This window comes from Acanthopagrus latus, chromosome 5 (genome assembly GCF_904848185.1).
Source record: "Acanthopagrus latus isolate v.2019 chromosome 5, fAcaLat1.1, whole genome shotgun sequence".
NCBI classification, from domain to species: Eukaryota; Metazoa; Chordata; class Actinopteri; order Spariformes; family Sparidae; genus Acanthopagrus; species Acanthopagrus latus.
In genome coordinates, this window is record NC_051043.1 from 3,384,883 (window position 1) to 3,410,376 (window position 25,494).

The 25,494-nt window shown below is 40.4% G+C and overlaps 1 protein-coding gene across 3 annotated transcripts; it reads left to right on the forward strand.

Moving 5' to 3' along the window:
- The first annotated feature begins 239 nt into the window (after window positions 1-239).
- ehmt1a (euchromatic histone-lysine N-methyltransferase 1a) lies at window positions 240-24,692 on the forward strand. 3 transcript variants are annotated; one of them, XM_037097247.1, is made up of 24 exons: window positions 241-407; window positions 559-636; window positions 713-1,056; window positions 2,045-2,183; window positions 2,633-2,715; window positions 3,492-3,714; window positions 3,872-4,017; window positions 4,497-4,640; window positions 5,794-6,104; window positions 6,270-6,353; window positions 6,441-6,529; window positions 6,640-6,746; window positions 8,032-8,154; window positions 9,598-9,699; window positions 9,796-9,900; window positions 10,752-10,906; window positions 12,652-12,819; window positions 13,630-13,774; window positions 16,171-16,248; window positions 16,639-16,754; window positions 21,256-21,342; window positions 21,450-21,528; window positions 23,958-24,133; window positions 24,251-24,692. In XM_037097247.1, exons 3-24 carry the CDS (start codon window positions 727-729, stop codon window positions 24,345-24,347), a joined length of 3,087 nt encoding a protein of 1,028 aa, XP_036953142.1. In that variant the 5' UTR covers window positions 241-407; window positions 559-636; window positions 713-726; the 3' UTR covers window positions 24,348-24,692. The 3 variants fall into 3 exon arrangements, with proteins under 3 accessions (XP_036953144.1, XP_036953142.1, XP_036953143.1); XM_037097249.1 differs by having other exon boundaries at window positions 240-636; window positions 3,495-3,714; XM_037097248.1 differs by lacking the exon at window positions 559-636 and having other exon boundaries at window positions 670-1,056.
- The last annotated feature ends 802 nt before the right edge of the window (window positions 24,693-25,494 follow it).

Below are 25,494 nucleotides of genomic sequence, written 5' to 3' on the forward strand. Positions count from 1 at the left end.
AATATGAAAATAAATAATATGCCAAATCAGGGGGGACCAAGAGGATTCACTGCTAACCATTTCCGTTTTCGCTTTAATCCCATTATTTAACCCGCGAAAACATTCCAGTGGTGACGTTTAAAGCTGTAGCAGTCCTCTCAGCTGACACTGGTGTAACACTGTGAGGGCAGTGAGCGGTGTCAGCAGCTGGGACCTGCCCAGGTGTTAACTGCCTCTGTGTCCCAGAGAAACAAAGCAGCAGCAGAGCGTCACGTGCTCGAGTCCCGTAGAGCGGAAGTGGAAACTCTCATTTTCCGGTCTCAACCCTCCCCATGTCCGCCCGGAGACACTCAACTATCGACTGTTGTTGGGACGGATGAAACTTGTGCCGCTTCAATGTTTTCACCATGGCCTCTTTTTAACTTTCGGTTTGTGTGCTCATTCCGTCCTGTTTGTCTCACACGGCTCCGTGTTTACGCTGCTGCTCCGCCGGGCTCGGCTCACTTCTGCCTTCCGTCCTTGTTTTAGCCTCATTGTCATGCAAAGATGCGCTAACTTTCATTCTGGTGCATTTTTCAGCGAGGATGCACTAACTGTTGAGTAAAAGAAAGAGTTGGTCGTGTAGTTGTTCACTTTGAGACTGAGACTTATGTTTTGGTGAGTGGAGTGAAACTTGTGTAAACTTCTCAGGTGCTGCTGAGGTCTTTTCAAACTGACTGATTTCAGCCATCAGCCCCTCAGGATAGAATGGATCCCAGTGGAGCCACCAGTCCCTCCTCTGGGTCGCCCGTGGGTGCCAAGGGACAAGCTGCACAGAGTGGTCAGAGGCCCAAAGTAAAGATAACTCCCTTCCACAGCTCCCCTATAGCCAGCAGTGATGGAGCTCTCCGCAGCAAACGGCCAGGAGCAGCTTCTGGGAAACCGCTGGCATCTGCTGGCAGCCTGTTGCAGCAGGGCTCACCTGGTGGGCTGCCCGCTCCACCTGCTAGAGAGAGGCAGACCGCTGCAGCCTGGAGCTCAGCAGAGCTTCCCCCCAAACCAGGCTCTGTACCCGGCACAGCAGCGGCCACAGCACAGGCAAGTCTTCTAATCAACACACATGGATGTACTGTTTACAAAAACTATTCAGATCATTTTTAATATCCAACGTCATTTTCAGTGTCATGAGAAATCTGTCGATTATTTCCTTGATTAATCCAGTAGGTGTTTTTTCTGTAAAATAATAGAACATTTAACAATATCAATTAGTGCTTCCCAAAACCCAAGATGCCACCCTCAGCTGTGTTTTGTCCAAAATCCAAAGATAATCAATTTGCTGTAATAGAGGAAGACGGAAACCTGAACATATTTGCATTAAAGGATGTGAATCACATAAATTACAAAAAACAATTAAAAAATTTTTTGTTTTTAATTGCAGCTCTAACAGCATGCCTCCAGTATACTGCACATAAAAAAGTAGGGGTGGGACAAATGACCAGTACAGTAATATATGTTACATTATAGTTTCCAATTGCACTAAGTTGTAAATACACTGATGCCAAATATTGATGCTTTAAAAATAATAATGTTTTAATAAGTATATTATATACATATCATTTATGTATACATGCGTATACATATTCTGCACATATGAAGTTAAATGTAAGTCTGGTTTGTTCTGGCCTTCTCCCTTCTAATGTATTCAATGAATATACCGTATTTCATAATCTAGTGTAATGTGTTTAGAGATGTTAGTGATTAATAATTTAATAGTGTTAAGAATTTAACTGATTAAGAATGTATTTATTGATAGTCAGAGATGGGAACAAGTATTTCAACATGTATCTTTTGATTAAAATACAAGTAATTTTTCATTTAGAAATACAAAAGGATGTTCTGCACAAACTGATATTAATGCATTTTAGCCATTTAGTAGGATCAATATAGGTTGGATTTAATTGGGCATTGTTAAGTTTCAATCAAGTAACTTGGTGTTTACTTGATCCGTCCTTTTAACTCCTATTGTAGCCCGCTCTGAGAGAGATTAGAGATTGCTAAAATGTGCATCCCTAACTGTGTTGTTTAGGGTCCTGGAAAGCCTCTTGGAAGGAAGGAACCAAAGTCTGGCCAGACAGAATCACTGAAGTCTGGACCAGCAGCTAATGTGGTGCGTCATCCCAGTCAGAAAGGCAAGGAGATGAGAGCTGTCTCCAAACCTCAGTCAGGTCCGTTGAGCCTTTCTTTTGCTACTTCTATTATTTTTATTAACTTTGAAAGGTACCTGAGGAGAAACATGTTGTAGGTTGTACGTTTCACCCAATTCTGTGTGTAAGTTGCAATCACCGGCCTCATATTTATTAATCTAAGGAGGGTAGTTAAAAAAAAGATATATCAGAATTTTCTGTTTCAAAAGCACATACAGCTTTTTGATGTTCTAATGCTTTGATAAAATGCTCTTTATTTAGGCTCTAACTAAACATACATTGTTCCTTTATAATCTGAGTATTTCAGCCCTTTTAATGTCAGCGTTCCGTTGATTGATAAAATCATTACTTCTGTAATAAGTTTTCCATGCAGTGATGATCCTTGGCCATGATGGAACATGTATTCTCCAAGGTAATTATCTTGTGGTGACTTGTGGCCTCCATCTAACCTCACTATGTGCTCTTCTTAGCTGTGAAGAGGAAGAAGAGGAAGATGGGGATGTATAACCTGGTCCCCAAGAAGAAGGTCAAGGCCCTTAAACATCAGGAGAAGGCAGGTCTATTTATTTGCTTAAAGTGTCAGTGTCTACTTTCTGGGTCTTTGCCTTCACTTTATTGTAAGCCTGCACAATATGAGGAATATCTGCAATGTGTGATAACACGATATAACTTGCAATGAATAAACACATATTGAAGTTTGCATATTATTAACAATACAGTTAATGATGGCTAACGTTAGTTTTGAATTGTTCATGTAGGTCTTTATGGTTGTATTGCAGCTGGTGATGGATGGGATGTTGGTTGTGTTTCCTCCAGAAGTTACAACAACTGCTCGGCATGTTTTACACAGTACCTGTGTTTGTAACACTTCGTCTCTCCTGAATCCAAAATAAGTTCATATAGCAGCATGTTCTTACCACGATGACAATGAAAAATTGTCCTCTTTATTGTGTTATGTAGCAATTTTGTGCATGTAAAATATGTTGATGCTGTATTCTGTAGGCTGAAGGTAACCCTGGAGGTTTTTAAATGGGATTGTTAGGGTCAGGGTTTTCCTAGCAACCATCTGTCTTTTTGTCAACAGGAAGTCTTTTCTTTCTTTCTTTCTTTTTTTTTTTCTAAAACAAACAATCTGTCAGTTTAAAAAGTTCATATCCCCACTATTTATCACTTTGTGGCAACCAAAATGTGTTCCAGTGAAGGATCAATCTAGTTCTGTCACATCCATAACTTAATTGCTCCTGTGTAATATATATATATATGTGTGTGTGTGTGTGTGTGTGTGTGTGTGTGTGTATGTGTTATTCCTGTTATTCCTTTTTCAATCAGAAGGAGGAGCCAGAGGCCACTGTGGAGAAGACCCCGACTGCAGCAGATAAGAAATCAGTGATTCTACCAGAGCCTGTCAAGGCTACAGAGCCACCAGTCACCAGAAATGAATCAGTGATGAAGGGGGAGCCTGGAGAGGGCAGCCATGTTGAATACACAGAGCTGACTTTGGATTGTCTGGACTTGAAAGCTCAGGAGGAGCTGCTCTCACCTCCCCTGTCCGGTGAGAACAGCAGCTCACTGGCTGATTTGCCTTCATAAGCGTTATCTGAGATCACAGAGCTCATTATGACCCCTTTGATTCTAAAGAATTTTCAAAGCCCACACAGATCCGTTTCTTGGGGTGAGGTCTAGTGAAGTGATGGTAAATGTGTGTGCAGGTGTGGCAGGGGATGCTGAGGTGACAGAATCAGACCTGGCTGAGGAGTTACCGCTGTGCTGCTGCCGGATGGAGACTCCCCACAGTGGTGGAAGCTTGTCTACACTGGATCAGATGTGCATGGCCATGGAAAGCACAGATGGAATGGTAAAGATGATCTGAATTCCTAAAAATTCGCGACTTTTCTCTCCTGTGTTTGTGAATTAACAACAAGAAAAAAGCTTGGACAGGTTTTCCAGGTTTTTCCATATGGAGCTGAGTTAACCAAGTGAACCACATTACAGATGTGATACACATGTGAAAGTGACCCTCAGCACGACACCACAGAGAGCACGCAATGTGATTTAGTGTCAAATTGCTCTTTAAAGCCCTTTTTTTAGGGGGATTTGGGTTCAGAGTGACCCATAAACTAAACCTGCATATCATTTGGAATCCAAAAATAGCTCTGTAAGCAAAACAAAAAAACTTAAAGGATATAATCAGATTAGAATATATTTAACATCCTTTGTTAAGTAAGATTGTTAGGGGTCCCAAAGCACCAACTTTATTAGAACGCTGCTGGTTTTAATGTTATAACAGTGTGGGAGGTTATTTTTGTGAACACCTACGTGATTTTCTCTTCACAGCTGAGTCGTTGCCAAAGGCGAGTGATGAAGCATGAAATGATGCGACCCTCCAACACGGTCCATCTGCTGGTTCTGTGTGAGGACCACCGGGCCGGCATGGTTAAGCACCAGTGCTGCCCTGGCTGTGGACTCTTCTGCAGAGCGGTGAGGGAGGACAAAGCACCCTGACACTGTAGAAACACTGAGGCCCGACATTATGCTGTAGTGTACTATACTGTACTCGATGTGGTCAGATTTCACACTTTATTGAGGAAGGAATATTGTTATGATATCATCCTCTATTTCCCTTTCTCCTATTTCCTTCTGCCTTTTATTGCTTTTGCTTCACATTCATTGTCTGTCCTCCTCCTCCTTTGCCTGCTCTATGTTCGCTGCCTCCTTTTTAACCTCTCTGTGTTTCTAATCTTTCAGTCTCTTCTTTCTTACTTATTTCCTTGGCTGTCTCCCTCATCTCCACTTCTTTATTTTCTGTCTCCAGCTTCTTCTACTTATGTTTTTCTCTCCTCTTCATCCTCACTTATATTCTGAAGACATGGTTCCCAACAAGGACTACCTGTATTTGGTGTTGGGCCCTGTTACTTTGGAAAGAAACTTGTTACATTATGAGATTACTGGCATTAAAAAGTAACTTTTTGTGTTACAGCATTACCTACTGAGAGAACTACAGTAACTGGTTCGAGTACTTTAGCGTTATGTGTAGACACCACAGGACACCCCCAGAAGTCTTGTGTCTGTGCCTTGATGAGTCAGAGCTGTTGTATCGATATTACATAATATTAAGCAGGTCTTTTTTTATTATTGTCCAGAGGATGTACTGTAAATGGATTGATTCTACGGACATGTAGCATAGACCTACAGTCTGTGCATACTCCCTGCTGAAGAGGGATGGAAGAAGAAAATGTGCAACTGCATTTGGGAATTTCTTATTTACTGATGTAGCACAAGCCCTTGCCATCGAGTTTAGGCTATAACTGCCAGAAACATCTCTGTATTTCACAGTATACCAGAGTTTTAAAATCTGGAAGCTGAGGCTATTATGCTACACTGGTACACCAGTAGCGATGCATTTTATGTCACAGCAAAGACTGGTTTGCAAGAGCCAACATATGGAGCCACCATAGTGATAGAGCAAGGAGTGTGCAGGGGCTGATGGGGTCATACGCATGTCGACAGTGCTTGTGTAATTACTTTCACTGTCAGAAAGTTCCACACTGCAGGTTTATAGTAGAAAAGTAAGTTGAGATGGTCAGATCAGATACTTTGTGAAACCTCAGTGTTCTCCTGGTCCGTCCCACAGGGCACCTTCATGGAGTGTAGGCCGTACGGCAGCATCTCCCACCGCTTCCACCGGGACTGTGCCTCCATCTTGAAAGATCTCAAGTTTTGCCCTCACTGCGGAGAGGATGCCAGCGGGGCGAAGGAGGTCACCGTGCCGATGGCTGATCAGTCGCCCTCCGTGCCCAGATCAAACCCTGGGCCATCGCTACCTGCCGTGCCCACTGTGGCCACACTGCCGTCTGTACCAACCATTCCTGCCGTTCCACAGGTACTCCGAGCTAAGAAGACCAGTGAACCACAGAGGAGCAGAGAGGATGAGAGCCCTAGCAGGTAACTCGGGACTGATGCTTCTTATGTCATCTCATCTTATAGAGGAAAGATGCAGACACTACTCACCTCTTGGAATCACATTCAACCTATCAACAATTACATGATCATTCCAATTTTTTACAACTTCATCCAAATAAAAGTTTTCCGCTTGTTTTCTGTCTCCAGGTTAAAGTTCGAGGCTGTGTGTGCTACAGATAGACTACCTAAGGAGTCTCTGGAGAGCATCCTGATGGCATTGGATGATGAGAAGTAAGATTAACCGTGAAATGTTTTGAAAAACCGTGCACAGTCTGCACTTTGATATAACTGATTGATCAAGACCTTTATTCGTTTTAGCCTAAAACCAAAGAAAGTGAAGTACCCCACCAGACAGCTGTACATCTCAGCAAAACAGGGAGAGCTCCAGAAGGTCATTCATCTCCTAGGTAACCCCAGTTACCCATGTTATGTGACATAAAGAGACTTCAGTTGCAATAACTGTGTGTATGTTTTTTATGTATTGTCACAGTGATATACCAAACTTTGTACATTGCAGTTGATGGGAAGGACCCCAACTTTTTGATGGAGGGCCAGAACAGACGCACCCCTCTTCACGCAGCAGCTGCTGAGGGTCACCATGAGGTCTGCCACATGTTGGTCCAGGTGAGGAGACTGTAGCTTCACCTCGGGGGCTGTGGAATCTTAGATGCTGTCCATCACAGATTCTCAGTGATATAGCTTTGGGTCTGCCTTAGCCTTGGGTTACAAGCAATTTATCAACTTTCTTGAAAATATAGCATTGTAATTTAAGCAACAGTGAATCAAGATAAGTAAATTAAAGTCATGGTTTCATGCCTTTTATTGAATTAATTTGTTTATCTATTAGTAATAATAGATGGCTTAGTGATATTGAAGATACATTTATAATATTTAAGGATAAAAACAATGAGACATTTGTTACATATTTTGTTGAGTTGGGTTCTTACATTATTCCAAATGTCTGAGAGTAAGCAACATGAATATGACCTTGTCTGTGAACGTTTGTGCCCGAGTCAATTCAGATGGCTTTTCTTCAGCAGTGCAATTTTCACCTCCTGTTACTAATGTCAGTATTTCAGTAGTAAACATTACAGAACGTAAACACTAAACAGTGAAGTCGACCTCTCCGCTGCAGTCATGTTGATGAATGGGAGTGAAGATAAATCCTATTTTATTCCCAAAAGTTATAAGATAATGTCTGAGCTCTTGACTCTGGATCAGAGGAGAATCTGATGTGATTGGAGGTGTTTATTCCTTTAGACCTGTAAGCACTGGCTCGTTACCTGACTCTCTCCTCCAGAGCTGCTCCTGCTCTGCCCGGCCCTTCCCACACAACACTCAGCAAATGTCTCTTGCTCTGTCCTCTTTAGCAGCAGAGATGACCGATTGCGGGCTAAAGAAATCTGCTCACATTGTAAAGTCGCAGTTAGCATCAGTGGGTGATGTTATGGAAATAACTCAAACCAAATAAATTGTATTTACATTGTATTTACCCAAAATCACAATCGCATCGCCTCGCCTCAGTGAGCTTTACAACCTGTACAGTGACCAACAAAACTTGCCATATTGACAAAATAACTTTTAACAGGAGAAAAAAAGATGCAAGAAACTTCAGGCAGAGCCACAGAAGAAGGATCCCACTCCCAGGACGGACAGGCATGCAATAGAGGTCGCATGTACAGAACAGAACAACGAAATCAAAGTTTACTAACTTAATTGACAGAAAATATGATACAAGGAAATTATATGAAATACATGTAAAGTGTTGTGCATCCAGGAGAAGGACTGAGGCTGGCCGAGGCATCGCCAAGTGGTGCATGAAAAATGAAAAATCCTGTTATGTATGTCTTAGTGATGTCAGGATGCTGTGTGTGTGTGTGTGTGTGTGTGTGTGTGTGTGTACACACAGGCTGGAGCCAATCTGGACATGTTTGATGAGGAACAGAGAACTCCACTGATGGCAGCCTGTGAAGGCAACCACCTGGACACAGTGAAGTACCTGCTGAGAGCTGGAGCATCTGTCAGCCACAAGGTGGGTCAGCATGCACTCACTCAGTCTCATCATCTCATTCAACTTGTCCTGACAACCTGTGCATTTGTCCAATTCTGCTTTTCCATACATTACTCAGTCAACTGCTGCCACTGTTCAGTCTATTTCTACTACTATTTTTAAAATCATTGCATCGATAATATGATGATCTTCTGAAAAACAGATTGTTAGTTTTAGCGATTGAGTACTTTTTAAAATGTAAAAGGTCCCTCTAAAAAGTCTGCACCAGCTCAACCTGCAGAAAGACTAGTTAAAGAGGAATTCAGGTATTTTTAAACCTGGTATCAATCACCATCTCTGGTTTGGTCAGAAGATTTGAAAGGTCCATGTATCATTTGTTTTTTTTTGATATCAGATTAAAATTAAAAATCAGAAAATTAGTTGTTTTTCAAATGGTCTTTTTATGAATGTGATACAAAAAAACAAAATTGATGCTTTGTTTTTCGTACTTCTGATTTGGTGGTGGTGCAGCTGCAGCTCATTATCTGCTGCATCAGCTCTGCATCCGCCTGGTTGTTTTTACAAAACCAACCATGAGAAAAACACAAGTCCAGCACATTAACACCAGACAAGCCATTGATGATATAGTTAGGAAATAATAACAGATTTTTTTGTGGTCCTGGCAACGTTAGTCGGCTGGATGACAAGAGTGCCAGTTCTGGGCTGTCCTCCAGTGCCACACTAGTAGACCCGCCGCAGAAGTGACAAGAATTACAGAACGACAACAAACTAGAAATTTCTCCTGCCATGTTTTCTGTAGTTCTGTGGTTGTTCACCAGCTGCTATTAGTTATAATGTTCTCTTGCTGACTATCTTTGACACTTTTGTATCCCCTAGACTGCCTGTCATATGAACTGCTTAGTTACTTAGTTACTGCTACTTATTTTAGAAAGGTGTTTTCTAGTGTCTAAATTCATGTCAAAACATTCCTTTTTTATTTCTGTCACAGTCCACTGCTGCCATGTTGACAAGTCACTGACAGCTGTACAGTTTTTTTTTTTTTGATTGTGCCAGATCTGCTAACCTCTACTGACACAGCTCCATTTGATCAGATCTTTTTGTCATCTGATTTCCCCCAAGAAATAGATTAGTTTTTTACATGACAAAACAAAACTTCTACTATAATATAGTTGGTGCAAGTACCAATACAGTCGTGTCAGAATTCTAATAAAAGCACAAATCTTAATTAACCTCTCAGACTCTAAGCCCAGACCAGGCTCTTGAGGGTGGGAAACGATTAAGTACGGAACATTCCTGAACTGTTAGACACGTCTCCCTTCATTATGTATGTTCCAGTGTCCTCTTTAAGAGTTTGTAATCATGGAGTGCAGAGGCTAATGAATAACCCAATGCCCTGTCTTTTAGAGTTAAACAGTGGTGGCAGTAGCACAGTGTTGTTCATTGTGAATCATGTTGTCATCCCAGGATATCATGGGTTTCACCTGTCTGCATCTGGCAGCTAAACTGGGACATTATGACATAGCCCATCATCTACTTTCCAAGGCATCCAAATACATCAACTGTCAGGTAAAGACACATTTACTAACTGCAGCTAACTGCTCATGTAGTGTGTGAATGTAAATCACACAGTCTGTGTGTGTGTGTGTGTGTGTGTGTGTACAGGATGATGGGGGATGGACTCCCATCACCTGGGCCACAGAGTATAAGCACAAGGAGCTGGTTCACCTGCTTCTGTCCAGAGGGGCCGATGTGAACATCAGAGACAAGGTCAGCGCACACGACTCGCTGCTCACTTTACATCTGTACCGCGCATGCCGCAACTCTCTGTTTTAACACTTCATACAGCTTTGCAGCTCATCAGGGTCAGCTCTCTGTCGAGTGTGATCTCATGAGATGCATCATATTGTTTTTACTTGGCTACTAAGTGAAAATTAAATACAGTACACTGGAAAGGCCCGCGGGTGCTCAGTCACCTTGAGATAAAAAAAAAAGAAGAAGACCATGCGTTTTAAGTCAAGATAAATTTGGTGGTGTTTCTTACGAGGACAAGAATGATATTGAAAGATATCACAGTATTTCATAATTGAATCATTGTGATAAGCATTATGTCATAATGCCTTTTGGTCCAAGTAAGATATTTCTTTCAAAAAGTAATTTTTTATTAACTTATTCCTAAAAGATAATTCCAAGTCATGTGAGCAAATATAATGTTAGGCCTTGCACAAAAAAGTTTCATGCAAACAGATTTTTTTTAGACTTATTAAAAAAGAAATCTTTACAGAACCAAAGTTCATGAATGTTTTTGTGACAAAGTAGTTTGTGTCCCACTCATTCATCAGAGAAGCACGAGAGCTTTAGAAATAATGGGAACTGAAGACAGACATGTTACACATGTTCTGCACAAGTGGATCTCTTAAATGTAACGTTAGTGATCTTGAGAAAGATAGTTGGTATTCGATGACCTGGCAATGAGACTCAATGTTATTGGTCGGTGGGTTGGGCCTGCCAGCACTGGATAACCTGGCGTGTCTCTCTCTTTAGCCTGCACTGTTGGAAGCCTGCTCTGCTTCTGTCAGAACATGGTGTCAGTGCTGACCTTTTATCTACTTCTTGATTAGGAAGAGAATGTCTGTCTGCACTGGGCGGCTCTGTCGGGCTGTGATGACATCGCCCAGGCTCTACTGGAAGCCCGATGTGACCTCAATGCTGTCAACGTCCACGGTGACACACCACTACATGTCGCTGCCAGAGAGAACCACCTGGAGTGTGTGATGTGAGTATCGTCTAGGATCAACGTTCACTTGGGCTACACAGACCGTAATATGCAAAGAAGGGTGGGTTAAGACATTTTAAAGGGAGGGGGGCGTGCAGATCGAGGCACATGCTCAAAGAAGGGGTCACACATTAAAAATGAGTAAAAATTGCTTGCTGCAGAAGACCCAATTTCGACTCCCTGACTGGGTCCCTTTGCTGCGTGTCGCTCCCTGTCACCTCTTCTCCTAAACTATCAAAGCCATTAAAGGTCAAAAAAATACTTGAAAAAAGGAGAAAAGAGATGAATTTCACACAAATTTGAAGGTCCCTATTGTCATTGAGCTAATCTTTGGATTTTGACTGTTGATCATGCAAAAATCAATCTGAAGACATCTTCTAAGGTTTTAATCTTTACACTCTATAGACTAAACAATTGATAAATCCACAGCAATAATCCTTTTATAACTTCAGTAAATCTAGCCATCAAAACAATCCATCAGTCCAAAGGACACAGTTTTACAGCACAGTACATCATGTGATGTATTTGCTGTGTGTTGGAGTAAATGAATACACTACTTTTGACTGATCACACAACCAAACGAAGATGCTTCATTATTTGCTGACGTGCCTCTAGGCGTGGCAAGTTTATTTGTATAGCACAATTCAGACACAAGGCAACTCACAGTGCTTTACAGGAACACACAAATTACATTAAAATACATCAAATTTCATTTAAAAATTGCATTTAAAAAAAAAAAAACTACTACTACTAAAGTGTTCCCTTGTAGTGACACTGATTCATCATTTCATCCCATCATTTCCTCCCACATAAAACACTTGCAAAACTGCTTTTTTGGATGTTTTAAACATCAAGTGTGTTGGATTTTGTGTCACTAGTGGTGTTGTTGTAGACTGCATCCAATCCCTATGGTTGCCACTTAACGCAAAAAGCCCACTCTAGAGTCAGTGTTTGGTTTATCCGTTCTGGGTTAATGTAGAAACATGGCAGTGCAACATGGTGAACTCTCTGGAAGAGGACCCACTTTAACAGTGCTTCTGTCCACAAACTAGTTCCATAAGACAGTCCCCCACCAAATTGACTGGCCTACACAGAGCCCAGACCTCAACCACATCCACTACCTGTGTTGAAACATATGTGTTTCAGCAGAAGGTCTTCATCATAATACAGAGCTTACATGACTCTAAATGAGGATCAAACTGTCCATCTGTAAGTACCTGTGATTATTAAATTTCTTCTCAAATTGAGGAGTCAGATCACATTGTGGGGGTCTGTAAAAGTCATTCTTGCCAAGTTGGCACAAAATTTCAGATCTGTAAGCCTCCTTAATCTGAACAACCACTGCTCTTAGTTTATATGTGTTCCTCATAACAATGGACTTATCATTAGACAAAATGTCTGAAAAAAATCACTTCACTGTTTATTCCTGCAGCATCAGTCCACCTGCCATATATTTTAAAGTTTTGGAGAAGTTCAGACAATTTTTTTCATGTCATGGTGTTTAAAAACACATATGGCTGAAATGTACAAGTGTCAGAAAACTTTGTTGAAATGTCTACATACTATTGGCTATAGAGTTTATTAACTACATGGTAATGTCTAAAAGATATTGGTTTTAGCTTGAACACTCTCATATCGGTCAGTCCCTTGATACACCGGTACATCATATTTTCCATTTGTTGTGTGTCAAAAAGATTTTCAGCCCTAGTTTACAGACGTCTTGCCTAAACTTCCTCCATCTGCAGGTTGTTTCTGTCTCGTGGAGCTGACGTCAATCAGAGAAACCGGGAGGGAGAGGAGGTGTCGGACTGCTGTGTCTATGGCTCCAAGGTGTGGACGGCCCTCAACACCAACAAGAAGCTGACTGACGCCAGGAGAGGAAGGGACTGTCAGGGAGAGAGACTGCTCAGCAGGTAGACAGCAATACTGCTTTGTGTGTGTGTGGCTGTGTTGGCTGGGCTGTATAATAATATTATATAACAATAATAATGTTTATGTTTTAATATTACATGTACATATAAGACTGTATCTATATATGCATTTGTGTTGGCACTGCTCCTCTGGGCTGAGACAATTCTACCTTTCTTGCTCATGAAACAACAAAATAGAGTGTGATCACATTACATAATACGAACAAGGCTGTTTTTTGTGTCCAGATTCTAAATGATGTAATCAAGAGAGTGTTAACTACCTTCACAGAATTAGAAACAAAATATTTAATATATATCCAAATCGATTGCTAGGTTTATTTTCAATCTGGTTTTAAAAACTTTTGCACCAAATTAAAGCTGCATTTATCAGTTTTAGTTTGAACACTCCACACTGAGCTGAACATCACACAATTTTGCAATTGTACCAACTTCGTTAAAGATGCGGCTAATGTGTTAGTCATGTTGTTGCTTATCCGGCAGACACAGAGCAACATTCACTTGGAGTGGTGTTTCTGCTCACCCAATGAATGTACCGTGAGTCCACTGTCATGCTCCTTGTTGCTCTCTTTCTCTTGAGAAAAAATATTTGAAATTTGTCATTTCTGCTCAAAATATTACTTAAAGAAATAATCGATTATGTGTTGCAGCTGTAATTGTACTTACACAGATGTCAGCTCTCCTATACAACTTACTCTGGTCCTCTCTTGATATGGACAGTTATGCATGTGTAGATCATTTTTTACAATACACATATGAATTATGTTTTAAAATCATAATTTGTCCCTCTCTTAGGGACATCTCTCGGGGGTACGAGGCCGTTCCTATCACCTGTGTTAATGGTGTCGACAATGAGCCGTGTCCAGAAAACTTTAAATACATACCAGACAGCTGTGTCACCTCCCCACTGAACATAGACAAGGACATCACTCACTTACAGGTGAGAGTTGAATTTCTGTGAACACTAAGTATCTGTGTGTATGAAAGAATAAGTGTGATCATATTCTGTATTTTTTTCTTATTGTCAACACATCCCATGTACAGAGTCAAAACAACAGTGAATGTATCATCACAAAGTATTGTGTGTGTATCACACACTGTATGTTTGTACCTACATATGTACCTACGTTTGTATGTACCTACCTACCTTCAGATGACCCCCAAACACTGCATTCAAGCCACAGTACACAGGGAAGACAGTGAACATGGTGGCGCAAGCATCATGATATGGGGATGTTTGTCATACCATGGTGTCTTATCGCATACCAGGCATCATGGATCAGTTTGAATACAGCATAATATTTGAAGAGGTCATGTTGCCTGATGCTGAAGAGGAAATGCCCTTGAAATGGGTGTTTCAGCAAGATGGCAACCCCAAACACAGTAAGCGAGCAGCATCTTGGTTGCAGACCAACAAGATTAACATTATGGAGTGGCCAGCCCAATCCCCGCACTGTAATCCAATAGAAAACTTGCGGGTGACATCAAAAATGCTGTTTCTGAGGCAAAACCAAGAAATGCAGAGGAATTGTGGAATTTAGTCCAATCTCCCTTGGCTGGAATACCTGTTTACAGGTGCCAGAAGTGGGTCAGCCCCATGTAACACAGCTGTGAAGCAGTTCTCAGAAACAGTGGTTATACATCTTCAAACATTTTTTTGAATAACCTGATATCTGTATCTTCACTTTCTGTAAAGTAACACATTTGATACATTGTTCTTTATGTTTTGATTAGGGATAGAATGTGCAGTGTTCTCAGTGCATTTGTGTGTATGGAAATCAGGATTTTGAGCTTTAGTATCTTCTTTAAACACCTTTATTTTGAACACAACTGTATATATATTACTCAGACAGGAGTGGTCCACATGTATATACTCTCACACACACACACACGGTTGCGGTCAAAAGTTTGACATTTCCATTTAATTCATGAGACTCTGCAAAATCCTACACCTGTTCTCCAAATACTTTTTAAGTTTAGCCCTCTGAGCCAAATTTCACCATTTTAGTGATTGCTTGCATGTGTATTCTGAACCTCACCAATCACTTAGTTTTCACTGAATTGAGTTTGAGTCTGGATTGAATTTGTCCTGAACTTCCAAGACACATTGATACTTGGCAATGTTCATTAATTTAAATAGTTGTTGCTGAATATTTACAGTACTCAAACTAATAACAGGAAGTAATTGCTAAGTGTTTCTTAGCAGAACAAAGAATCTGTCATTTTCAAAAATTCACATCTGCACTTGTTATCACTTTGTGGCAACATAATTTTGTTCTGTGTAGTAATAATGAGAGTGCCACAGATCTTATTGGTGTACAATCATGGTCAAACGTCTCCATCCACTTGTAAAGAACATTCCAGTCTTCAGTTTGTGTGATGAATGAGTGGAACACAAACTACTTACTACTCAGAAAAGTTTGGTTCAGTAATTAATTTATTATTAATTTTCTGAAAATGTCACCAAATCTGCCAGATACAGTAATTCTAATATTTGGTTGAATGTCTTTTGGCCATTTTCATTTCAGTTATGTGCTTTGAATAAATGTGTTGGCTTCCTGGCACAAATCAGAGCTACAAAATGCCATAATACCTGACTTACAGCATTTTTACACCAAAGATGGTATCTACATGCAGATAATCCCACTAAAAATAGGCAATTCCTGTACCATTACCTTTCTGTTTTTTTTCTCTTGGATGTCCCATTCATCATCATGTACATGATGGAAAACACAGAATCGTATGAAACAAAAGATGATACACCTCATCAGACTACATCCAGATGATGCTGAATTTGTTTGATAAGTCTGAATCATTAACATTCTGTATTAGACAAATTGTAGGGTTTTTTTCCTGGAGGTGATGATGGAAGTTGCTAAAGAGTGAGATGCTGTGCGTCTTTTCTCATCTCTGTTGATTGTTGCACATGTGCAGTACCGATCAGGCAGCTGGCAAGACTCATGAAGTGACACGGAAGCCAGTGACAAGGCGGCATTGGTCAACTTTTCTTATATCTTTTACTTTTCTTTCAAACTCTGAGGCAACTGAAGGATGTTTGAGGGGTGATTGAACAGAGACAGATTTAAGACATTAACAAGCCAGCCACCTTAACTTCAGCACGCCTAACAGCAGGGGTGAAATGTAGGGTGTCCACGTGGGGGGTTGTGTTTTCTAATGACAGCGGATCAAAACTGCAGTCTCATTTGACGTGGGACAGGATGCTGATTGTACTCATTTACATTAGAGACTAAAGCCAGATGTTAGCGACTGTTAGTGGGGTTTTTTTTATCCAGGGTGAAAGAGGTATTATAATGACTCACTGATTGTGTATTTCAGCACTGCAGCTGCACAGATGACTGCTTATCCAGTACCTGTGTGTGTGGTCAGCTCAGTCTGCGATGTTGGTATGATAGCGTAAGTTGAGACACACACACTCGCAATCACACAAAATGCAAATAGATTTAAACTGGATGATACATTCTGTCGTGTTTTCTTAGGATGCTTTACATTTAACAATGTAACACGTGCAGTGTCCACTGTTATTTTTTTACAGTCACTTCCACTTGCTCACATGCATGTTTACTTTTGAGAATGTCTTCAAATTCCTTCTGATCTTTGTCTAGTTCTGACCGCAGTATTTTGTTGTTTCACGTTTTGTTGTCTTACAAATCAGAGTACACGTATCCTTGCCTAAATGTTATTTTCCTATTTTTTATGGCTACAAATAAAGACTCAAATAAACGTGTCTAAACAGAAACTGTTTTGATCCATGTAAGCAGTTTGTAACATGTCTCTGTTATGCAGGAGGGTCGACTACCCCTGGACTTCTGTCAGCGGGAGCCCCCAGTGTTGTTTGAGTGCAACCACGCCTGCTCCTGCTGGAGGACCTGCAGGAACAGAGTGGTCCAGAATGGACTGAGGTGACCTATTCCACTTTGTCATTCAATCCATCAAACTTTTTTTTTTTTTTTTAATGTAGCCCCTTTTAAACAAATCAAAAAGGATAAAAACAAGCAATGTATAAATATTTTTGTAAAAAGAAATACAATCAAAGAAAAATTAAGATAAAGATTAAATACAATGTGGGGCGGCTGTAGCTCAGCGGGTAGAGCAGGTCGACTAGTGATCGAAAGGTTGCTAGTTCAAATCCCGGCTCCAGGCAAGGTTGAGCTGCATGTCGAAGTGTCTTTGAGCAAGATACTGAACCCCACATTGCTCATCAGTGAGGGCCCTGCGATGAGCTGGCGACTTGTCCAGGGAGTACCCTGCCCTCGCCCTGAGACAAGGCTGGGATTGACTCCAGCAGCAACACCCCGTGACCCCATGGAAAGGGATAAGCGGTTACGGACAATGACATGACATTAAATACAATGTTGGACATAAATATGTATATTGATGTTTATAAAAAAAAATATATTATAAGTACGGCATGGCCAGGCTGACTGACTGGACTCTTATTCCATCACTGTTATTAAGTGTTAATATCCAAGCATAAAGCAAACACACAAGAGGCTGGGCTACTTCCAGAGACCAGACACTGAGCACATTTATACTTGGAAAGAAAGGGAAAAGAATAAAAGAACAAAAATAAATACCCTCTCAGACAGAAACATTTACACAAGCTGAAAATTATGTAACAAATTGTAACCTCACCATCTACGGTCTGAAATCTCATTAGTCTCATTACCAGGTTTACATTAACCAGTACTTAGTCCACCTCATCTGATAACTCCACACACTTGCCTAACCTGATCTGACACTTGGTCTTCTGGCCTTTTCCCAAGACAATGGAATTAATTTCTTAGTATGCAAAAGACACATATCATATCGGGTAGAGTCCTAGAATTTAAAAAAACTGGGTTCATCAAATGATCTCCTGAGATAATTGTTTCTATAGTTTTTAAAATTTCTTCCCAAAAAGCTGTGAAACAGTGAAATGGCGTCACTTTTCCTTCATACATTTGGTACATAAATCTGGAATGTTACCGTATTTATTTAATTTAGCTGGTGTGACATTTGTTTTCATTGTCTATTTATACTGTAACAACTTTAGTCTTGTGTTGACTAAGGGAGTGAGCCTTGGAGCATAGTGACACCCAGTCCTCTGTGGAGATCTCTTTTCCCAGGTCTCCACTCCAACCTTAAAGCTTAAACTCTCCTTAGACATCAGTTTTTCCAAGCTGGATGTTAAGGGTTTGGTTCTAAGACCATTTTGACTCATTCTAATGAAATTTCTGAGTTGGAGGAATTAATTATTTATTAATTGATTATTATATATATTTTTTTTATCTATGTATCTATATCTACAAATGTCATCATATTGTCTGAATTGGTCAGCTACAAGTCCTGAATCTTTTCTAATCCCTTTGATGCCCATGTTTTTAAATACAGCATCTGCTCTCCCTGGAGTAAAGTGTTGGTTTCCCCAAATGGGACTGCTCTGAGACGATACATTAGGTTCATTAATAGGTTTTTTCACTTCAAACCACAGCTTGATGATATTTTTAACAATAGGAGTTGTAGTTTGTTTTTTCAAAGAAGACAAATTGTCTAACAGGGTTGGGGGCAAACTTAGGCTCGTAGCGTTTGACACTCCAAGCTAGTTCAGATCCAATATGTATGTCTAAATATGTAAATTGGTCTACCGCTTTAAAAGATTCTGTAGGTGGGTTTTCTATTTCCTATTCATTGAGTAATAGAACTGAGTACTTAGTGTTATTAATTGCATATCCTAACATGGCATCAAATGATTTTATTAACTGTAGCAGATCAGGGATTTTTTTTTCAAGGTGCGAGGTAAACAAGATAACTTCATCTGGATAGAGGGAAAGTTTATCTTCTGTCTGACCAGTTGTTATTTCGTATTTTTGCTGCAGGATTTTAAGTACAGTAGTTGAACCCACTTTATAAATGTAGTCCCATATCCTAATTTTTCCAAAGTATTAAAAAGGTCGGACCATTCCACTTTATTAAAAGCCTTCTCAGCATATAGAGATAGGAGGGCCTTATCTGAAGTGTCCTCCAAGCTTTGAATAATATTAAGGGCCTTATTAACATTGTGGAACCCTTGGCGACAAGGAAGAGCCGAATTTGATCCCTTTGTATTACACTGGGTGATCTTTCTTGTAGCTGTCTTGCTAAAACTTTACACACATTTTTTTCAGTAATGTTATTAACCCACCAGTCATTGATCTGGGTAGACTACTATTACAGAATGCTTCCAAAAACATTTCTAGTAGTGGTTTAAGTAATCTTGTTTTTTTTTTTTATAGGGGTCTATTGGGATTCCGTCTGGTCCTGCTGATTTTCCTGCTGTCATGCTGTCAATAGCAATGCCTGTTTCCACCTCCTTAAGATCTGCCTCTAGCTTCTTAGCAAATTCTTCAGAAATAATTAGAATAATCAGCTTACCCAGACATGTTTTTGGGCCTGGGGGGTCATATTTGATCTGGGATTCATATAGATTTTCACAATATTTCCTGAATTCCCTATTTATTTCAGCAGGGTCTGTTATTGTATTGCCATTATTACCCAAGGTCCCCCAGTTTTAACCCTAACACCTAACCCTGACCCTAGAAAATTGGCTTGGGGCTTAAAAGGATAACTGTTTGATCTGCCATGCGAGAGGTTTTCCCCTTGCTCGTAGAATGTTTGGCTCAGCCTACTTGATGCTTGCCTAGCTGCCGATAGTTTCTGGCAAAACTCCCGAGATTTGGATGATTTATAACTAATTATGTGTCTCCTCTGAAAGGCTTTGAAAACATCTCACTTGATGCTTGTTTTCTGTGGTGTGTCATACTTAAAATAATCTCTTTCTGTCCCCATGTACACTACAAATTCTTCGTCTTGTATCCATTTCTAATTCAGATTCCATCAAGGTGGCTCTCTAATAAGGTTCCCATCTGTGTATATCAGACAGCACAGACTGTGGTCTGACATTAATATACTCCCATAGTAACAGTCCTGTATTTTTTAAACTAATGATGCAGAGATTAAAAAGTAGTTTGCGCAGTACGCGACATTGTAAGGTTTCAAGTGTCTCCAGATATCTGACAGATTTAACTCTTTAATGAAATGAGGATTGTTTGTTCTTTTTCTAGTATGAGTTTGATCAATACCTGTAGATCTGTCCCTGACTGGATCGAGCGTACACTTCCAGTCCCCTGCGATTATATACTCTCCTGGGAGGGATGCAAGTCTGAGGAATACATTTGTAAAAAAAAAAAAAAAAAGAGCTTGTTTGTATTGGGGCCCTATAAATTCACCAAATTCAAGTTTACTGAGAGCAGCAATCCCTGGATGATCTGATACATACCAAATTTATCCTTGATTATATCAGAAGCTTGAAAGAGAACTGATTGGTGGTTAAGTGTCATAACTCCCCTTGCTTGTGTTGTAAATGGTGCTGCATAAGTGCTTCCTGCCACCTCCTTCTAATTCTTACATTGTCCTCCCTGTCTCCTGCGGAAAAAAATGTTTTTGAATCGTGTCATTCCGTGAATTCATAACCTCTTTGATTGTCGTAGTTTTTTGTAAACCTCTGCAGTTCCAGGGAATACATTTAAGTTCTACCTTTTCAGACATTCCAAACTATATACCATGAAGTCTCCTTATCGACCTTTCCATATTAGAGCATTTAGCGGACACATTTGTCCAAAGCGACTTACAAATTCATAAACTCAGGAGCAATTTGGGGTTGAGTGTATCGCTCAAGGACACTTTGACATGCAGCAAGGGGGGGCAGGGATTCGAACTAGTGATCTTCCGATTACTGGGCGACCTGATCAACAGCCGCCCCAGAACTTTGTTTCTTTTCTTCAGTGCTTTAACCATTTATTGTAGCTCAGAGTGTTCGTCCTCCACAGTTGATAAACACACCTCTGCTTGTGCTATCCTTTCAGTGCAGTCAGCCAGTTCTTTCCTAGTTTCTTCAATATCAGTCAGAATCCCATTAAGTCTGGTTGAGAACTTGGATTGAAGCTGTTTATTGCCACCTATATCTCCACTTAAGTCCCTGTGAGCTCGCTGCTGCTTTCTTCAGGGGTCACTGTGCCAACGTTAGCCTCTTAGCTTTAGGTCCCATGCTTTGCGGCATGAAGTCAGTTAACTTGACTTGCGTCTGTGTTTTCCCTCTATCTCTGCTCGATTTTCCAAGATTTGGCATTGCTGCTTCAAGACCGAAGGTCGTCTACACTCAGGTGCAGTTCTGTATTTGATATCGGGATTTTAACGGAGCAGGGTTTTAGCGTGAATAGCTCGCAGTCATACTGGAAGTCCTCACAGTTTCAGTTTTAGTTGAAAGCTCCCCGATTTCACTCTTGAAACTGTGTTCTCTCAAATAAAATCTGTGTCATTTTTGCCTTAATGTTCCTGCCATTCTGTCAGCTGCTGGATGAAATAATTGCCTTGTCGTTGTTTCAGAGCTCGGCTGCAGCTCTTCAGGACCCAGAAGATGGGCTGGGGAGTGAGGGCCATGCAGGATATCCCTCAAGGAACATTCATTTGCGAGTGAGGACAGGCTGTCATGAGAGAAATGGCTGTATTCAGTTTTTTACAGCATGAAATATTGAAGAGAAGCTGCGCTCTGAGCTCTTTCCCTCCTAATGCTTCAACAGGTATGTCGGGGAGATCATCACTGATGCAGAGGCCGACAAAAGGGAGAATGACTCTTTCCTCTTCACCCTCGACAACAAGGTGACTCAACTGGTTTTCATGAATTTTTTAAGTTGGTCTACGTAACCATGCATGCTGGTTCTGAGACTGAACGTCATTATGTGGCTTGAGAGAAGGAAATGATCTGCCGTTAAAGGGTCCAGCTCTCTGCAGACAGAATGCTTGAGAATGCTTTCTCTTGTCACATCTGAGTTTTAAATGTCACCAGCGACCGCATCAACCAGGGCTCGTTTATAACAGAATCATTCCTGCGAACACTTTATTTTGAAGGCTAAACTGATTTTCAGCATTGTTGACAGCTGCTAGAACTACTGTGACATTTTGCTTTTCAGATATCATCATTAGAGTAAATGTGTTCAAAATCAGAGTCTGACTCTGCTTGCCCTAAGGATCCATGAGTCATGGACATTTTCTTTACAGGGTGTTTACAAAAAACAAACAATTTTCTGATCAAAACCATCTTCACTTGAATGATCTGATATCAATTTTCAAATATATCCTATGGCTTTTACCAGTAAATTCTTAGCCCAATGTTTGGAAATGTATATCATCGTCTATTTACCAGTGTAAATGGAACCAAGAACATGAAGGCAAATTGCTTTCTTTATCTTTACTCGCTACATTTTAGCCTTTCTTATGGTGTGTCAGGTGTGATTAAACTACAGGTTATGAGCTTTTTTAACACTTGTATTGTCTCACCTTTTGGACCATCTGGTGTCCCTCAGGTCAAATTGATCTGGGACATATTTAGGGTTTTAAAAACAATGCTGAAATAAGATTTTACTTTATAAACCATTAACATGAATTGTCATTATCTTAATTTCAAACAATAGCGATAACAACGTTTTTTGTCTTATGTTTGTGTCTGTGTATGTGGGTCAAACTGACCTGAAGACTATACGTAGGATATAAATGTGTAGGGTATAGTAGCTTGTGTGTTATTTTTTTTTTTTTTGTTTGTACATGTTTATCACAGAAAGTAAGCTAAGGCCATTGAGTTTCAGGTTGTAAAATGTATACTTTAATATCCAGGATATTGGATATCGCATCGGTATTGGCCAAGAGGAGCAGATAATTATAATTACTGGCTGAAAAAATGTATATTGTGCATCCCTAGCTTAATGTATTGTGTAATGAATTAAATCAGCCAAAATTGTGTGATGCTGTTAAATTACTTCTGTCAGAGCACAAAAACTTCCATTAATTAATGTATTATACTATTTCACATCCAAGTGTGCCCATACATGGTTTTGTATACATGTGCCGAGCACATCATATTAAATATAAACCAGATAAGCGTAATTTAGTGCATTCTCAAGCGTTAATGGCAAGCATTTAAGAAAAACTGATTATTCTTACGTCCAATCATCTGTCATACCTAACAGACTGGGCTGTGAGGCAAACATTGATATTGGTCAAAAGGTGGTGCTGCAGAGTTGCTCTCTCATACACTGCTCTGTATGCAATGCACTGTCTTTCCTGTCTCATGGTTTTACATACTGGTGTGGATGTTATGGCGACAGCTTGCTGATTGTAGCATGGTGGACGAGTGGCTCATGGAATTATCCTGACACCACGTCTCAGCTTTGACTCATTCAGGTGTCATAATGAAACACAAACTGTGTATTTATTTATTCCCATTCAGAGTAGTGTGCGGCTATATAAATTAGGGTTGTGATTCTTAAACTGTCTCTGTCATGCCTCCCCAGTTGGTTTTTATACCCCATTTCTATAATTCTACCTAAAGCACAGTTTACAGCGCTGTTCCTGCTTCAACTTCAGCCTGCAGTTTTGCATAGTAGCGCCATCGATGACGCTCATCTCACTTTGTGCAGATTTTCTCAAACTTTATATAGCTCATAGTGTTGGCTTGTTGACAACTTGCCTGACGGTCTCCCTGCTGGTGTTTATTTCCCTGTCAAACTTGCTGTAGTGATAAAGAGTTTTTCAAGGTTCATTCATTTGTCATTCTACACAAAAAAGATGATCTGTTTTAATGGTGGAGTGTTGAAGATCTTCAGAATGAAGCTGCTCCATATTGGCAATGGATACTTTTTCTTCTATTGCTGGGCAGCTGAAGGTGGAGGAGAACAGACTGTGTCTGGGTGGGTGTTGTCTGTTAGTATCCTCTGGGCTCTGTGCAGACGTCTCACTTCACTGATGTCACTGATGCTCTGTAGACGGTACCTGTGATGTTTTGGTTAGTTTTAATCAGCCGCTGTAGAGCCTTCCTGTCCTGGGCCATGATGATCCATGACAGTTTGTGATGTTTCAAGTCAGGTTGCTTTCTATTGCTCTTCTGTGAAAATGGAAAGAGAATTCAGCTCTGGAATTTCACTCTCTTGAGCTGTACTTCTTGAGGAAACCTTTCTCAATCAGACTTAAGGGCATTGCGAGGTGAATCTAAAGAGAAGATGTGACTGGGACTCCTGTTTTATCGTGCTGTGCAGGTGGAGGAGGTACACTGTATTGATGCAAGGCTCTTTGGCAACATCGGCCGCTTCATCAACCATCTGTGTGAGCCCAATGCGCTGGCTGTGAGGGTGTTCACCATGCACCAGGATCTACGCTTCCCCAGGATAGCCTTGTTCTCCTGCAGGCCCATCAAAGCTGGAGACCAGATTGGGTGAGTGGTGGAAAAACGACCTCAGCGCTGTCCACTGTCTTAATTTTCCTGTTCCATTTTCAGTTAAAATTGTTGAAATAAAGTTAAAATGCTGTACTGGGATGTCTTCCACACCAGGTTCGACTATGGCGATCACTACTGGAAGGTGAAGAGCAAGTTCTTCAGCTGCCACTGTGGTTCTGTGAAGTGTCGCCACTCAGCTGCTAGCAGATAGAAAACTGATGACCAATGTCTGTCTGGACACATTCTGTGACCTCCCTAACGTCAGAAACACTGCCTTCTGAACCAGCTTCCACGTAAAAGAATGATGCTTTATTAGGAAAACACCGACAGGATTTATTTATATCTTAACAAGGTTACTTTTCTATATGAAGAACACTCAGTTTAACTAGTTTTAAAGAGCCAACAGTCAGATGATTTAACATGGACTCTTTCATTAATACAATGTGTTTTATTCGTCTAATAATGAAGTGAAATGATATTTTTGGTAGTCTGACCTCGTCTATGAATGTGCTTTTTACTACATGTCAAACTAGTGATTAAACACATTTTTAAAGCATCTTGTTGTCTGGTTTATTATGGTTGGCTCAAACTGCTCATCCCAAAAGGTGATGGATGAGGTTGAGGCCAGGGTTCTGTGCAGTCCAGTCAAGTTCCTCCACACCTATCCAGGAACCATAGGTGTCACTTTCACCCAGAACCCTAGGGACATGTCCCCACCATTTTCTGAAATGACTGATTTTGTCAGATTTTTTTTTTTTTGAGACAAATGTGAAATAACACTAATTTTTCTTCTACATTCTCCATCTGATATTATTTCTTAAAAAAGAAGTGAACATAGGAAGAAAAAAGATCCCTCATAAGCATTTTGATGGTTAAGTTGACTGGCTGTTTGGAGTGCACAGAAATACATAGACCCAATCACCTCTGACCTTAAGGTGGAACCATGTCAAGAAAACAAGGTACAGAACTGTTGAGACATGTCTTGTCCCTCCAACCATGGATTTTGCATGCTCCTTTTTATGTGTTACACTCTGTTAACAAGAGTCATAAATGTACCACATTCCTTACTCACTCTTTCTTCTTCTATTCACCCCAAGTGAATGGTAAGAACTGTCTACTTGAATGTGTGAATATATCTATATTTCTATATCTCTATCTAGAGACGCACACACGCACAAAAGCATATATATATATATATAGTAGAAGTAAAAGTAATTACTAAGCCCTTTTCTATCTCTACCCATTGTTTTTATCGTTATTTAAATACACGTTGTTTGCCTCGGTTTGAACATGAGTAAATATGACTGAAACGTCTAGAACAGGCATGTTGCGACAGTGCCTAGTTCTAAATTGGCTTT

Bases quoted from the DNA above. Each gene is read 5' to 3' on its own strand.
- ehmt1a (XM_037097247.1), top strand. From the start codon at position 727: ATGGATCCCAGTGGAGCCACCAGTCCCTCCTCTGGGTCGCCCGTGGGT. The intron at 2,184-2,632 runs GTCCGTTGAGCC...TGCTCTTCTTAG, and splicing joins TGTCTCCAAACCTCAGTCAG to CTGTGAAGAGGAAGAAGAGG. The intron at 3,715-3,871 runs GTGAGAACAGCA...ATGTGTGTGCAG, and splicing joins GCTCTCACCTCCCCTGTCCG to GTGTGGCAGGGGATGCTGAG.